General features: G+C 39.3%; 2 protein-coding genes across 4 annotated transcripts in view; both read left to right on the top strand.

Moving 5' to 3' along the window:
- The window catches only part of LOC136037726 (transcription initiation factor IIB-like), a 177,904-nt gene extending 162,416 nt beyond the window's left edge, over positions 1-15,488 (top strand). For all 3 annotated transcript variants that reach the window (XM_065720497.1, XM_065720496.1, XM_065720498.1), the window contains exon 9: positions 13,005-15,488. In XM_065720497.1, coding sequence (XP_065576569.1) covers positions 13,005-13,166 — 162 coding nt within the window. In that variant the 3' untranslated portion in view covers positions 13,167-15,488. The remainder of the gene's footprint in view (positions 1-13,004) is intronic.
- LOC136037727 (transcription initiation factor IIB-like) lies at positions 3,492-6,766 on the top strand. Its single transcript, XM_065720501.1, has one exon. The coding sequence runs from the start codon at positions 4,663-4,665 to the stop codon at positions 5,578-5,580; it is 918 nt and encodes a 305-aa protein (XP_065576573.1). The 5' UTR covers positions 3,492-4,662; the 3' UTR covers positions 5,581-6,766.
- Positions 15,489-15,740: the final 252 nt, after the last annotated feature.

Genomic DNA, 15,740 nt, shown 5'->3' with positions numbered 1-15,740 from the left:
TCAAAGGGTAGGCTGTGTAAGCAATATCTTAAGAACGATTCGAATATTAAGTTTAACCTATCAGGACATGATGAACTATTACGGAGCCCTATGTGGATGTTACCATTATTAATACTATTAGTACTGCTACAATTACTACTTTGAAGGAGGTATCAAGGTAAAACTTTCAGAGAATGTTTAGAGGAATGATAAACTAATCAAATCTACTATTTGCATTCTGGTTGCCCAAAGGACCTATGAGTAGTTTCTCAGGAATAGCTTAGAGGGTTAAATTGAAACTTTCACGGCGTGTTGAGAGGAAGTTTGACCTAACCAAAAGGCACTCTGTACATACTGCTGCGGCTTCTACTACTCTTACGACTATTACTACAGAGACTAAGGGCACGAAGACTAAAAACACATTCTGTGCATGTAGGTTTTCAAAGGGGCGTATTAGCAAAAACCCATATCATCAATTTAACTCGTATCAGCCATTTAACTCTGCATACTACTACTATAAGTAGTGGTAGTACTACTACTGCTCTTGCTATTAGTACTACAGTTACTAACTTACTTAATCCTCATGCCGGGGTGGCATTGAGCGCGTCGTCAGCCCTCTATAGATACAGACATATTTTAACAAATGAACTAACAACATTTTGATACAATCCTAATAAGAGAGGGGAGATTAATGCCAGGTTTGCTTCTCACTCATTTGGACTATCTGTCTTGGCTTTTTCTATAATTAGCCATTTTATTTTATTATAATTTTTATATGATTAGCAATTCAAATCCTAATAAGGGGGGATTAATGCCAAGTTTGCTTCTCACTCAATTGGACTATCTGTCTTAGCTTTTTCTACAATTAGCCATGGCTTGATACCCACAACTATTCCATTTTAAAATCATTTTTAATTTTTCCATTCATTTCACTATTCCATTTAATTCTGCGTGCAAGCGAAATCCGGCAGTGCACCTCAAAGCGGTGGAAGGGTGTAAACACCCCTGAGCTCCACGCCGAGCGATTTGGTGGCCAACGCGCTGCGGGTGACCCGCAAGACTGGGGACCTTGCGGTCAACTCTATTCCCAAGAAATATCGATGGATCCGAGACCTAGAAGAAAAGTTGTAACAACTACGGTGTCCCCGGCAAGCGACGCGGCCCCCGTATTGGCGCGTGTGTCGAGAAGTAAACTAGCCAACCATACTACGGCGTTCCCGGCAAGCGACGCGACTTTGAATATGGCGGCGAAGTCGAAAAATCTTTTCAACGCCATAAATCTAGGAAAACCTACCACAGTCATTAAGCAGGCAAAATCCAGAATAAATGTTGGATGCTGGAATGTAAGATCCGCTAAACAAGAAGCCACACAAGCTTTTCTTGTCCATGAGATAGAGAAGTACAACATAGACATACTCTGCATATCCGAGACCAGAATCTCCGGTTCTGGCTCTATAGTTATAACGGCTCCAGAAACACTACATCAGTTCCACTTTTTCTATTCCGGAATAGAAGATAATTCAGGACTCCACGGAGTTGGTTTCATCATGAACCAAAGAACCAGAAACGCTCTCCTAGAATCGGAACCAGTCTCCTGTAGACTCGCTAGAATCAGACTAAAAGGAAACCATGCAAATGTGTCCATAATTTCTACCTATGCCCCCACCCGTGACGCTACTGAAACGACCAAGGATGATTTCTACGGTGAACTGCAGCAGTTGTCTTCTTCTATAGCCGCACGTGATTACTTGATTGTCGCTGGAGACTTCAACGCAAGAGTTGGCCCATCTGACCAGACCACAAGACAAATCCTGGGAAAATTTGGACAGGGTCACAGATGCGAGAATGGGCAGAGGTTGATAAACTATGCCTTGATGAACCACCTTGTTATCACCAATACCATATTTCAACATAAGCCTAGCCACCTCTTAACTTGGCATTCAAATGACGGTGTCACTAAGGGCCAAATTGACTTCATTCTCGTACGCCAGCGCTGGATAAGCTCCGTGCAGGACTCTCGCTCTTACAACGGCGTGGACACAGGCTCACAGTCTGGATCTGACCACAGGCTCGTCGCAGCAAAAATTTTGCTATGTCTTGCAATTCGAAGAAAAAAACAAGTCCAAGGTCGGCTTCAACTTCAAAACAAAGAAGTGCGGCAGGCCCTCAATTTGGGACTAACTAACCGGTTTGACGCCCTCAGCTCTGATGAAGACCTAACCCCCGATAAGAGATGGGAGACTTTTAAAACCGTGATGACAGAGACTGCCGATGAGATCCTAGGCCGAGCAAAAATCAAACGACAACACTGGATAACCGCTAGAACCCTGTCAATAGTCGGTGAGCGAAGACAAAAGATGACAGGCCTTAAAGAAGAAACAAAGGAGTTACGCAGACAGGTAAAACGCTCTGTTCGGCTGGACCGCCGCCAAATGTGGGAAGATGCTGCTGAGTCATTAGAGAAAGCAGCACGCTTACATGACACCCACAAGCTTTACCAGATCCTGAAGGAATCCGTTGGTAAGAAAGCTGCTGTGTCAGAAATAATCAAAAACAGATCAGGAAAAATCATTAGTTGTCAGAAGGAAAGTTCAGCAAGATGGAAGGATCACTTTCAGCTCCTCCTGAACCCATCCCCTTCATCTGCTCATGATGCCTTCCCACCTTCTGTCTCTAAAGAGCCTTACGATATCGAGCTGGATACACCGACCAGAGCCGAAATACTAAAAGCGATCAAAACCCCAAAAAGCCACAAAGCCCCAAGTGAAGACGGCCTCCCCCCGGAACTATACAAACAATGCCCTGAGGTCACTGCTGAACAGCTCCATGGCATTCTCGAAGAAGTGTGGAGGACGACCAACACTTTTCCAAAAGACTGGAAGACATCAGTCATCCTCCCTTTCTATAAGAAAGGAGACAAAACCGAATGAAAAAATTACCGCGGAATAAGTCTCATAGACATTGCCGTCAAAATATTCGGGGTCATACTCTTGAACCGCTTCAAAGGGGCAAGGGAGGAAAGAACTCAAGGAAATTGAGCCGGCTTTCGACCAGAAAGAAGCTACTGATAATATCTTCGCCTTTCGCCTCATTATCCAACAGTTTGAAAGGTACACCCTACTCTGATCCTGATGTTCCTGGACTTCATTACTGCCTTCGACTCTGTCATTCGCCAGAAACTGTGGAAGATGCTAGAGAATGACGGAATGCCGCTGAAGTTTGTTGAACTGATGAAGGCAAACTATGAAACGTCAGTGAGCCGAGTTAGAGTCTATGGCGAAGAAACCGGAGAATTCCTGGTTGAGTTCGGAGTAAAACAAGGATGTGTCCTCTCTCCGACTCTGTTCAATTATTGTATCGATTGGGTGCTTGAAAATGCTCTGTCGTCTAATCCAGGAGCGCAGGTTGGACAGAATCTCTCACTGACTGACATCGATTATGCGGATGATGTTGGCCTCCTGTCAGACCCTGTAGAAGCCCAAAACATGCTTGACAGCGTTGTGGCCTGGGCAGATCTGATCGGCTTAAAAGTCAGCACAGAGAAAACGAAATTCATGTCTATTAACCACGACACAGGACCATTCCCACTAACTCTCAACCAAGTTCAGCTGGAAAAAGTCTACCGTTTCACATACCTAGGCTCCCAGCTTTGTACTGACGGATCTTCCGACGCTGATATCCAACAGAGAATACAGAAAGCGCAGACAGTCTTTGCCTCCCTTTGGAAACCCTTATGGAATCGCCGTGAAATCAGTGTCCAAACGAAAGTTCGAATTTACACGGCACTAGTCCGCTCCGTTCTCCTTTACGGGTGCGAAACATGGTCGGCAAAACTACAACAAGAGAATACACTTAAGGTGTTTGAGCATACTTGTCTACGAAGAATTCTCAGAGTACAGCTACGTGACCGTATCTCCAACGTGAATATACGTCGAATGTGCAATATTCAGAGAGATGTTGTGCTCACTATTAAAGAACGCCGTTTGAAATGGTTGGGCCATGTATTACGAAACCGCCAGAGTACCTGCCTCGCCAAATACTTCTAGTTGAGCCTATTAGCTACTGGAAGAAACGCCAAGGAGGACAGAGGAAGAACTGGTGATCCTGGCCAAGTCAAACCTTGAACCAATTGGGGGTTTCAGAAAATTCGGTCACAGATGGTCAACACAGTGACTCGCCTTTGCAGAGCAGCTGGCACAAGATCGATCAACATGTTCCAAGAAGGTCTCTAAGATCATCGATGCCGGGCGAGGTGGAAACGCCTGATTCCCGCCACAAGTACAAGTAAGTAAGTACATCTCCTTGGACGATTTAAGCCGCTACTGATTGGCTAAGAGTCATGCAGAATCTGATCCTATGTGTCATCAGACATCCGCAGAAAATATCTGAACCAACGTCCGCTGATCAATCTGGACAGAAAAGAGTGACCTCGCAAGTGGCTAATGCTAGCAAGTATGTCTATCAGATTCTTTCAGTTCTCCGGAGCCTCTTGGATTAAATTGTACTAACACGGTGTTGGAAAGCTGCAGTGGCCGCAGTACATGTATGATGATTTAAATGACGTCATACTATAAACTTATGTATTACCACGATTGCGTCATTTGCCATGACGTTATTAATCAATATAAAAGGATGTATCCGCTTATGACGCCTCAGTATTGAAAGTAAAAAACTATTGAAATAATGGATAAGCTAATTCAATCCAACGATGTTAACTGTCCTTATCACCCCCAAGCATATTTGATTGAAGATTCTCACGCAGGTGATAGCTTGTGCTCGGAATGTGCGCTGGTGGTAGGTGAAAGGACTATTGATGTTGGGAGTGAATGGAGAAGTTTTAGCAATGAGAAAAGCAGTACAGGTCCATCTCGTGTTGGTGGTCCGGAGAATCTTCTTTTTGAAGGCCGTGGCCTGTCCACAATGATTGGCCCTGCTGGTCCCGGCTCGTTTGGTAAATTAGATTATGCAAAATATAATATCAGCCAGATAAGTAGCTCCGATCGAGCTTTGAAGACCGCTCTAAAGAGCCTTGAGGAAATGGCTGATAAACTCCATTTACCAAGCACTATTGTGCATGAAGCTGGTAGCCTTTTTAAAAGGTTTCATGGTGGAAAATCATTAAAAGGAAGGTCCAATAATGCTATTGCTTCGGCTTGTTTATACATTGCCTTTCGACAAGAAGGGAACCCACGGACTTTTAAAGAATTATGTGCTGTTTCAAGCGTTAGTGTAAAAGAAATCAAACGAGAGTCTAAGCGGATTCTAAGCAATCTATCGATCACTCTCAATTTGATTACTCCCGGGGACTTTATAACACGGTTTTGTAACAACCTTGGTTTGCCCTACTCGGTTCAGACATCTGCTCATCATATTGCTGAAAAAGCTATGGAGTTAGATATTGTGCCAGGACGATCACCGATATCTGTTGCTGCAGCTGCTATTTACATGGCGTCTCAGGCTTCTAATAATCCATGCTCTCGGAAGGTCATTGGTGATGTTGTTGGTACCACTGAGGCTACAATCCAACAGACTTATCGACTTATGATGACATGGGCTCCGTTTCTATTTCCTAAAAACTTCAAATTTTCAGTTCCAGTTTAAATGCTTCCCCCAAAGCTAAGCTACAGATACAAATTTATGTTTCAAACTTATTTCATAGTTAGACTTCAGCTTGTTTTGGGTTCTTAGAAAAAAAGCATTTTCAAATACTGTTGTAACTTCAAATGGTAATAAATTGTTGACTTTAAAAACAATCTACCTCTAGGTAAGTTTTTCATACTGATATGTCTTTTCATACTGAATTGTTTCAAAGATATTTGATTATTGAAGAAAATTCAGTGACCAAGAAATTACATCTTTCCTGGCTACATTTAAAAGGGCTATTAGGGGGGGGGGAGCTCTTCAAACCCCTTGCCAGTAAGTCTCTTTGATATCGCTTTATATGAAGCGGGTGATTTTGCTTTTGCTAAATTCACAGGGTATCCTCCATCATCCGTCAGAATTATAGACTCTGTGATATCAGGCGGTTGACTGAATTTAATGCCCGATATCTATTTTGAAAAATTTAAGAAGACAAAAATATTGGGCAGTATATTTCCATGGGTCCAAAAATTGTAGCCGCTCATAGAAGAAGTGCTGCTAGTGAGACTAATGAAGTTTACGATTATCGATGACGAAAATTGAAACTGCTTGCACCAAGGCTAAGTTGAGGAGAAGGACATTGAGAAAGAGGTGCAAACTCGTTTAGCTACTATTGAAGAAAAAGAAATTCTCGAATGAAAATATCGTTTCGGAAGTCTATCAACCTGTTATTATACAATATACCCCGAAATTTACTGAAATTGAAAATCAACTGGAGTCTATGAAAAGCCACTTTGAATCTCTTGACGATAGAATATTTCGGATTGAGCGATGATTTCACTTGTTGGATTGAGGGTGAGATTGAAACTATTGCGATCAACAAGACAATTTTGTTTTGGTTGATATACCAGTCTCCTGATACTGTTCCTGATGAGTTCTTTTATAATTTTGAATGTTTTATTTCACAAATAAGAGCGAGTAATTTAGATTGTATGTATGTGGCTGATTTTAATTTTAAACGATAAAATATTAATGGGATGAATCTTGATCTTTAATTTGATCGTTTTGTCTAATTATTTTCCCAAAGATGGAATAACTGATCCAGCCAGAATAACGGATAATTCAGCAACTTTAATGAATATTTTTTGTTTGTGCAACACTGGAAGTCTAATTTCTTAATATATATATATATATATATATATATATATATATATATATATATATATTATTTATATAATATATATATTTATATTTATATAAATAAGTTGTCTGTGTGTGTGTGTGTGTGTCTGTCGAGTGACATCATGTTTGTGTGTCGACTGACGTCATGTTTTCGACTGACGAAATTACAGACCAGGACATCGGGACACAAATGACGACCGGGACACCGGCACATAGGGAATATAAATGACGACCGGGACACAAGGAATGTTCGATTAGCAATCATCATCAACAAAGCACCGGGACACAAATGACGACCGGGACACAGGGAGTATAAATGACGACCTGGTCATAAGTAAAAAAAAACTAAAAAAAACTAAAAAAAAGGTAAAAACTACAAAAAAACTAAAAAGAAAAAAAAACTAATGAAAAAACTAAAAAAGCTAAAAAACAAAAAAAACTAAAAAAGAAAAAAAAAGGAAAAAATGAAAAATAAAGGAGAAAAACAAAACTAAAAAAATAAAAATAAAAAAAAAATAAAAAGAAAAAAAGGGGAAAAATACAAAAATTTATTTCATCATATACCATTTCAAAAACGAATGTATATACAGACCGGGACACCAGGATACAAATGACGACCGGGACACAGGGAATATAAATGACGACCGGGACACAGGGACAAGGCTACAACGGGGACGCCGGGGGGCACAGGGGGATATATAAATGACGACGGGGACACAGGGAATGTTCGATTAGCAATCACCATCAACAAAGCTCAAGGCCAATCATTAGAATCATGAGGTATAACTAAAAAAACTAAAAAAGGTAAAAAACTAAAAACTAAAAAAAAAAACCAATTCAAAAACGAATGTATATACAGACCGGGACACCGGGACACGAATGTTGACCGGGACACCGGGACGCTTGGAATATAAATGACGCCCGGGACACTCAAAGAGAAATCACAGACTGGGACACCCGGACACAAATGACGACCGGGACACAGGGAATATAAATAACGACCGGGACACAGGGACACAACTACAACGGGGACGCTGGGGGGCACAGGGAGATATATAAATGACGACGGCAACACAGGGAATGGTCGATTAGCAATCACCATCAACAAAGCTCAAGGGCAATCATTAGAATCGTGAGGTATAGATCTGAATACGGATTGTTTTCCCATGGACCATTATATGTTGCATGTTCAAGAGTCGGTAAACCTGACAATCTATTTATATGCACAGACAATGGGAAAACAAAGAATGTTGTATATTCGCAAGTTTTACGTAGTTAAAAACATTTTTTTTTTTTGTGTTTGTGCTGTAGCATTGGTGATTTCTCTTTTTATGATATATATATATAAATACATATATATATACATATATATATATATATATATATATATATATATATATATATATATATATATATATATATATATATATATATATATATATATATATATATATATATATATATATATATTCACAGGTGGGACATAGGGACACAACTACAATGGCGCGTAACTAATATAGTGCGTAACGACTTACGTGCGCGGGGGGCTTGGGGGGGGGGGGCGCGAAGCGCCCCCACCAACTAGGTGTTGGTGCGCGAAGTGCCAACTGTTGGGGTGGCGCGAAGCACCACCCCAACAGCTAGTTTTTATGTATATAGATGTCCCGGTCGTCATTTGTGTCCCGGTGCTTTGTTGATGGTGATTGCTAATCGAACATTCCTTGTGTCCTGGTGGCTTTCTCTTTGAGTGTCCCGGTCGTCATTTATATTCCCTATGTCCCGGTGTCCCGGTCGTCATTTGTGTCCCGATGTCCCGGTCTTTAATTTCGTCAGTCGACAAACATGACGTCAGTCGACACACACACACACACACACAAACAGACAACTTATTTTTATATATCTATATATATATATAATAAAAATATTCTATATATAATAGAATATTTTATTCTATACATAAAAATAAGTATATATATATAAAGATAAGTTGTATGTGCGTTATGTCTGTCGAGTGACGTCATGTCATCATTTCGTCATGAAGTTAGTTGTCGTCATGTTTGTTATGACGATGACGTCATTAAAGGTATTTAAGAAATTCGTTCAAAGACAAATTTTTAATTGTAAGAAGATTGTGGATGGAAAAATGTTTAATTGTAAAATGACTGAAGAACCTACAATGGCAACAGCCGAGGAAGCTGCTCAAAGAGTCTATGCCAAAAAACTTGCTGCTGATAGAGAAAGTAAGAAAAGAAAGCGTGCCGAGGAATCACAAGAACAGCAAGAAAACTGGCTTGCGGCTGATAGAGAAAGTAAGAACAGAAAGCGTGCCGAAGAATCACAAGAGCAACGTGAAAACAGGCTTGCGGCTTCAAGAGATAATGCCAGATTAGGAATGTGCAATTTCCGTCAACGAAGGCGTGTCGAGGAACTACCAGAGCAACGCGAAACCAGACTTGCTGCTAAAAGAGAAAGTGAAAAAAGAAGGCGTGCTGAGGAATCACAAGAGCAACGTGAAAACAGGCTTGCGGCTTCAAGATATAATGCCAAAAGAAAGCGTGCCGAGGAATCACAAGAGCAACGTGAAAATTATCGCATGGCATTCAGGTACAGCCCAGTCGATGATTATAGTAGATGTGTTCAAATCGGGACTATGTCTAAAATTTGTCCCCACTGCAAGGCCTTGAAATTTAATGGTGAAACAGTGGGAATGTGTTGCGCCTCAGGAAAAGTTAAACTTCCTCGACTGGCTGCACCCCCAGAGCCATTGAAGACTTTGCTTACTGGAATTACGTCAGAATCTAAGCGTTTTTTGTTCAAAAATCAGAAAATATAACTCATGTTTCCTAATGACGTCGTTTGGTGCCCAAATCGAAAATCCAGATCAATTTATGCCTACTTTCAAAGTAAAAGGGCAAATTTATCATGGAGCAGGGTCTCTTCTACCATTCTCAGGCGAGAATCATAAATTTTTACAAAGCTAAGAGCTCATATGGCACTTGTGACGAGGCGAGAAGAGCTAAGAGCCAAGAGATCATATGGTATGAGCTCTAACAAAATTCTATGAATCAATAGATTGATTTAAAAAGGAAAATAAGAGGCTTAATGCCGGTCAGGATTTAAAATTAGAGTCTGAGTCACGATGTCCTTCTAAATATCAAAATTCATTAAGATCCCATCACCCACTCGTAAGTTATAAATACCTAATTTTTTCAAATTTTTCCTCTCCCTTTAGCCCCCCAGATGGTTGAATCAGGGAAAACGACTTTATCAAGTCAAATTGTGCAGCTCCCTGACACGCCTACCAAATCCAGTACGATTCTGTCAATCACGTATCAAGGATGTTCGTTTATTCTATCCACCAAGCTTCGTCCTGATTCCTCCACTCCAAGTGTTTTTCCAAGAAATCCCCCTCCAACTCCCCCCAATGTCAAAAGATCTAGTTGGGATTTGAAATAAGAACTCTGAGACATGAATTCCTTCTAAAAATCAAATTTCATTAAGATCCGATCATCTATTCGTAAGATAAAAATACCCCAATTTTCACGTTTTCCAAAAATTCCGGTTTCCCCCTCCAACTCCCCCCAATGTCACAGGATCTGGTCGGAATTTAAAATTAGAACTTTAAAGCACAAGATCCTTCTAAATATCGAATGCCATTAAGATCTGGTCACCCTTTCGTAAGTTACAAATACCTCAATTTTCAAAATTACCCCCCCCCCATTCCACCAAAGAGAGCAGATCCGGTTTGGTTATGTCAGTCACGTATCTTAGACAGGTTTCTATTCTTCCCATCCAGTTTCATCCTGATCTCACCGCTTTAAGTATTTTCTAAGATTTCCGGTCCCCCCAACTGCCCCCCCCAATTACGCTTTATCCGGTTAAGATTTAAAATGAGAGATCTGAGTTACGAGGTCCTTCTATATATGAAGTTTCATGAAAATCCGATCACTCCTTCGTAAGTTAAAAATACGTCATTTTTTCTTATTTTTCAGAATTAACCCCTCCCCCAATAGAGTGGATCCGTTCCAATTATGTAAATCACGTATTTAAGGCTTCTGATTATTTTCCCCACTAAGTTTCATCCCGATTCCTCCAATCTAAGTGTTTTCCATGATTTTAGGTTCCCCCACCCCAAACTTCCCCCAATGTCACCAGATCCGGTCAGGATTTAAAATAATTGCTTTGAGACACGATATCCTTCTAAATATCAAATTTCATTGAGATCCGATCACCCGTTCGTAAGTTAAAAATACCTCATTTTTTCTAATTTTTCAGAATTAACCCCTCCCCCAACTACCCCAAAGAGAGCGGATCCGTTCTGTTTAGGTCAATCATGTATCCAGGACTTTTGCTTATTTTTCCCACCAAGTTTCATCCTGATCCCTCCACTCCAAGTGTTTTCCAAGTTTTAGGTTTCCTCCTCCCAACTCCCCCCTCCAATGTCACCAGATCCGGTTGGGTTTAAATTAAGAGCTCTGAGCCACGATATCCTTCTAAATATCAAATTTCATTGAGATCCGTTCTCTCATTCGTAGGTTAAAAATACCCCATTTTTCAGAAATAGCACCCCCCCCCCCCAACTACCCCAAAGAGAGCGGATCCGTTCCGTTTATGTCAATCATGTATCTAGGACTCGTGTTTATTTTTCCCATCAAGTTTCATCCCGATCCCTCCACTCTAAGTGTTTTCCGAGTTTTAGGTTTGCCCCTCCCACCCCCCCCCCCCAATTTTCCCCAGATACGGTCAAGCTTTAAAATAAGAGCTCTAAGACACGATATCCTCTAAACATCAAATTTCATTGAGATCCGATCACCCGTTCGTAAGTTAAAAATACCTCATTTTTCCTAAGTTTTCAGAATTACCCCCCCCCCCCCCAACTACCCCAAAGAGAGCGGATCGGTTCTGATTATGTCAATCATGTGTCTGGGACTTGTGTTTATTTTTCCCATCAAGTTCCATCCCGATCCCTCCACTCTTAGTGTTTTCCAAGATTTTAGGTTCCCCCCTCCAACTCCCCCCAATGTCATCAGATCCGGTCGGGATTTAAAATAAGAGCTCTGAGACACAATATAATTCCAAACATTAAATTTCATTAAGATCCCATCACCCGCTCATAAGTTAAAAATACTTAATTTTTTCTTTTTTTGCGAATTAACCGGGCCCCCACTCCCCCCAGATGGTCAAATTGGGAAAATTTCTAATTTAAGCTGGTCATGTCCCTGATACGCCTGCCAAATTTCATCGTCCTAGCTTACCTGGAAGTGCCTAAAGTATCAAAACCGGGACCGACAGACAGACCGACAGAATTGGCGATTGCTATATGTCACTTGGTCAATACGAAGTGCCATAAAAACAAGAAAAAAATAGCTATTTAAAGAGAAAACTGGAAATAGACCTCTAAAAATTCCTGTCTGTAGCTGAAACTCTTAACATCCTAAAAAAAAAAGAAAAAAAAAGAAGAAAATGATGAAACTGCTCTGATAATTAATACGGAAGATTGAACGTTATGCTAAAAAAAATGTACATATTTAAGAAAGTTTTCACAAAGAGAGTATACTTACGAAAACAGAATCTACATAAATTTCCTTGACAAATTTTGTTTGCACTTCGTATTAATGCACAACTATGGCTCAATTTTTTGCCAGTCTTAATTAGTTAGCGGTTTCTTTCGAGACTTAGCGATTATAGCAGAAACGCTAAACAGAGAACCAAGCTTAGAGGGACAAAAGAACAAGCGGACATTTAGCTGATATTTAGGGCCAGGGCGTCCAAATTCGAGTTTGGAGAGGAAATAATATATAATAAGAAAAGGATATTTACTTGATAATTAGGACCAGGGACCAATACATGTCATGCGTAAATTTTGGCTCGTCTTTATCAATTGGGCTTGACTATGATGTTGTCTAAAGATTGTGAATAAAAAAGCGATGAATGCACGTCCTTTTTTACCGTATTTTACATAGAACAAATTTTCGTTTCCGTCAAATTTTATTCCAGTGCCATATTTTTCTTGGGATGTATAGTTCCTTGGGACATTTATTTTATTCTCATTTTTTTCAATATTTTGTTTTATTTTGTCATTTTTATGTCATTTAGATAAAACTATTTCTTAAATAAAAACTATGAAGTAATTGCTTTAAGATCCTCTCTGAAGCTTTTTTTTCTGATGCAAAGGAAATCGATAAAAAAAAAAAAAAAAAAAAAAGTTTCAACCAAGTTTTATTCCAGTGCCATATTTTCTTTCAAGTAATCCTGTTTTTCAGGCATCCGAGAACCGATGCTCTCAGAAGGATATTGGTGAGGTTGCTGGTACAGCTGAGGCTACTATCCGACAGGCTTATCGACTTATGCTTCCGTCGGCTTCGCTTCTATTTCCAGTTGACTTCAAATTTGCAATTCCCATTAAAGACTTGCCCCAAAGCTAAGCTACAGGAACAAACTTATGTTTAGTTGTGTTTTATAATTATATTAGTAGCTAGCTCGCTCCCTTTAAATATACAAGCCTTAGTATTATTTGTTTTAATCGTGGAAACGTGTTCATATATCCCATGAAAACATTCCTTCATGCAGGGAGGGGGTTTAAATCTGTCTTAGTAAAGATCAATTATGCCCTGCACAAAATGCCTTTGAGAAAACTTGTTTTCATTTTAGATGTTATGTATCTGAACATGTTGTTTGTTGCAATTTATTTAATTTTTACAAGTACCAAAAGGCTGCAAGTCATTTTTTTTCTTGGGTCAATCATCTATTCACAAATACTTTATATTAATATTTCATCTATTGTCAAAACCTCGCTCAGTCTGTACTTCATTTCCATATTTTACGTTGAACTCAGAGATTTGTTGTACCATTGGAAAAGAAAAGCTTTCGCCTGTAGGAATTCTTAGGAAGTTGTTGTCAAAATATGAACCTCATCATTTTATTGCTTTTAACAGAAGGGTGTATCAAAATATACCCACTAACCATAGGTAAGGAGGTCTTAGTTTGAAATTCTGTATAGACTGAAAAGTTTTAGACCAGTTTTTCAGATCTAGGAAGTATATATACCAGTTTCTCCTGGTTAGCGCACTGAGTTGGTAATTCTGTAAGAGAGATATGGGCTCGATTCCTGGCGTGGTTGGTTATTTGGTTTGGGACGGGGTCAGTGGTGTGTCTCTGTAACCTCAGCCAGAGTCGATCCAGCTTTAAATCGGTACCTTGAGAAACATGTGGAAGGTAAGCAGGAAAGGCGTGTGAAAGCACAGGATGGCTTGCCCCTAACCCCCCATTGTACTTCCTGGCTAAAGGGCGATGAAACGGAGAACAGCACCGCCGGTTCGGACCTTAAGGGTGTAGTGCCGTCATACTTACTACTTACTGACAATTTTTCCTTTGAGTTTGGTCCGGAAAATTGGTAAATTTGTTCTGTCTAAAATCTTGTGAAAAACCGGTCAAAGGTGTACTCTCTCCGGTTTCGTAAATAACCCCTTCTCCTTTTCGAAAAATTATTTATATGTAAAACTGTATAGTAAGCTCTGCAGTTGGCTACTACTTTTTACATTTGCTAGAGTTCTTGTCTTTTCAAGCTGAATTTTCTTCTTTATACATTTATTCTTTTTTTTTGCCAAGGATAATTTCTTATTTTTCCTTTGTTAGAATTGCTTACTTATTTGAAGAGAAGGTTAATTTTTTTTTTTGCTTTTTCTACTACCTTGCATCTTCTTTAAAAAAGTTGAACACACAGATATCATCATGTAAACTTTATTGTGTAATTTCCATTTACGTTAATGAATTTGGAGCCTACGTATTTTATTTGGTATCAATTTCTTGGTCTGCGAGTTGAATTGCCTGTATTAATATTTGTTTGCATTAATCTTGCATATAAGTTCAGGAGGTACGGGGGGGGGGAGAGAAATTTTGATTTTGGAAGCTACTTTTTTCGGAGCAATATTCTAAGGAACTTCCAGAAGAGATATACTCATGAACCTTTTTACTGAATTTTAACACTGTTGATGAATTTCTTTGAAAAGTAATAAGGGTTAATATTCTGAAAGATATAAAAACCTAGAATTCCCCTGAAATTTGAAGTTTGTTTGAGGGACTCCAATGCCTGTTGACTAGCTCTTATTTTGTGGAAGGTTAATGTGGTTTTAACATTGATGAATCCCAAAATTTTCCATTGTGACATGTCTTATTTTTTTTAGCTCTCTTGTAGTGTTCAGTATGTATGCTCACAGTGTTCAGTATGTAGTGTTCAGTATGTATGTTCACTACTTAAAACTATGACTCACAAATCTAAAAAGAGAAAAAGGTAGTAGAATGAATTTAAAGAGTTTAAACAGACATATCCTGGATTATTACGCTCAAATACATTGTGCGGTATGGGTCTCTGGATTGAGAGCCTATGCATTTTCGAAATTTTTTCATTACTCCAGGAGCATCTAGAAACATTAGGGAGCTCGACTCAAATTTATATCTTAGAAGTCATATCATTGTGATCTTAACAGAAGTTCAGAGAACTAGACTTAAGAATGTATCAAGAGCTGCAATTTTCATTTGAACAAATACATGTATAATTTTTCATAAACCCTGACGTTCTTTAGCTACTAGACAATTCTTGAAATGTTTGTATGTCATGGTAGAATTATTTCAGTTCTTGATTCTTATAAGACGTTGGCAGGGTTTAATTTCTATTCTCCTTGTGATCGTGTTTAGCATTTTGCATAATGAGTTGCTATTCATTTCAATAAACATATGTATTGATTTTATTTTCGAGTTGATTTCAGCTTTTCCTTTGCTTCATACGGATACCGTCTGCCAAAACCTGCTATCAGCATTTTTCATGTTTTTGAGAAAATTAAAAAACGACGATTTTTATTATTTTTGGAACGGGACATGGATGAAGATACAGGATTTTATAAATTGCTTCTCTGTTGTTTAAGTTTTGTCATTATAGCGTGTCTGATCAAGGTTATTATTCCGTATTTGACTCGGGAAATTTGTTGATACCCCTTTATAAA

Source organism: Artemia franciscana, chromosome 17 (genome assembly GCF_032884065.1).
Source record: "Artemia franciscana chromosome 17, ASM3288406v1, whole genome shotgun sequence".
Classification (NCBI taxonomy): Eukaryota; Metazoa; Arthropoda; class Branchiopoda; order Anostraca; family Artemiidae; genus Artemia; species Artemia franciscana.
Note: the sequence above shows the minus strand (reverse complement) of the source record. Positions and strands in the feature narration are given on the sequence as shown.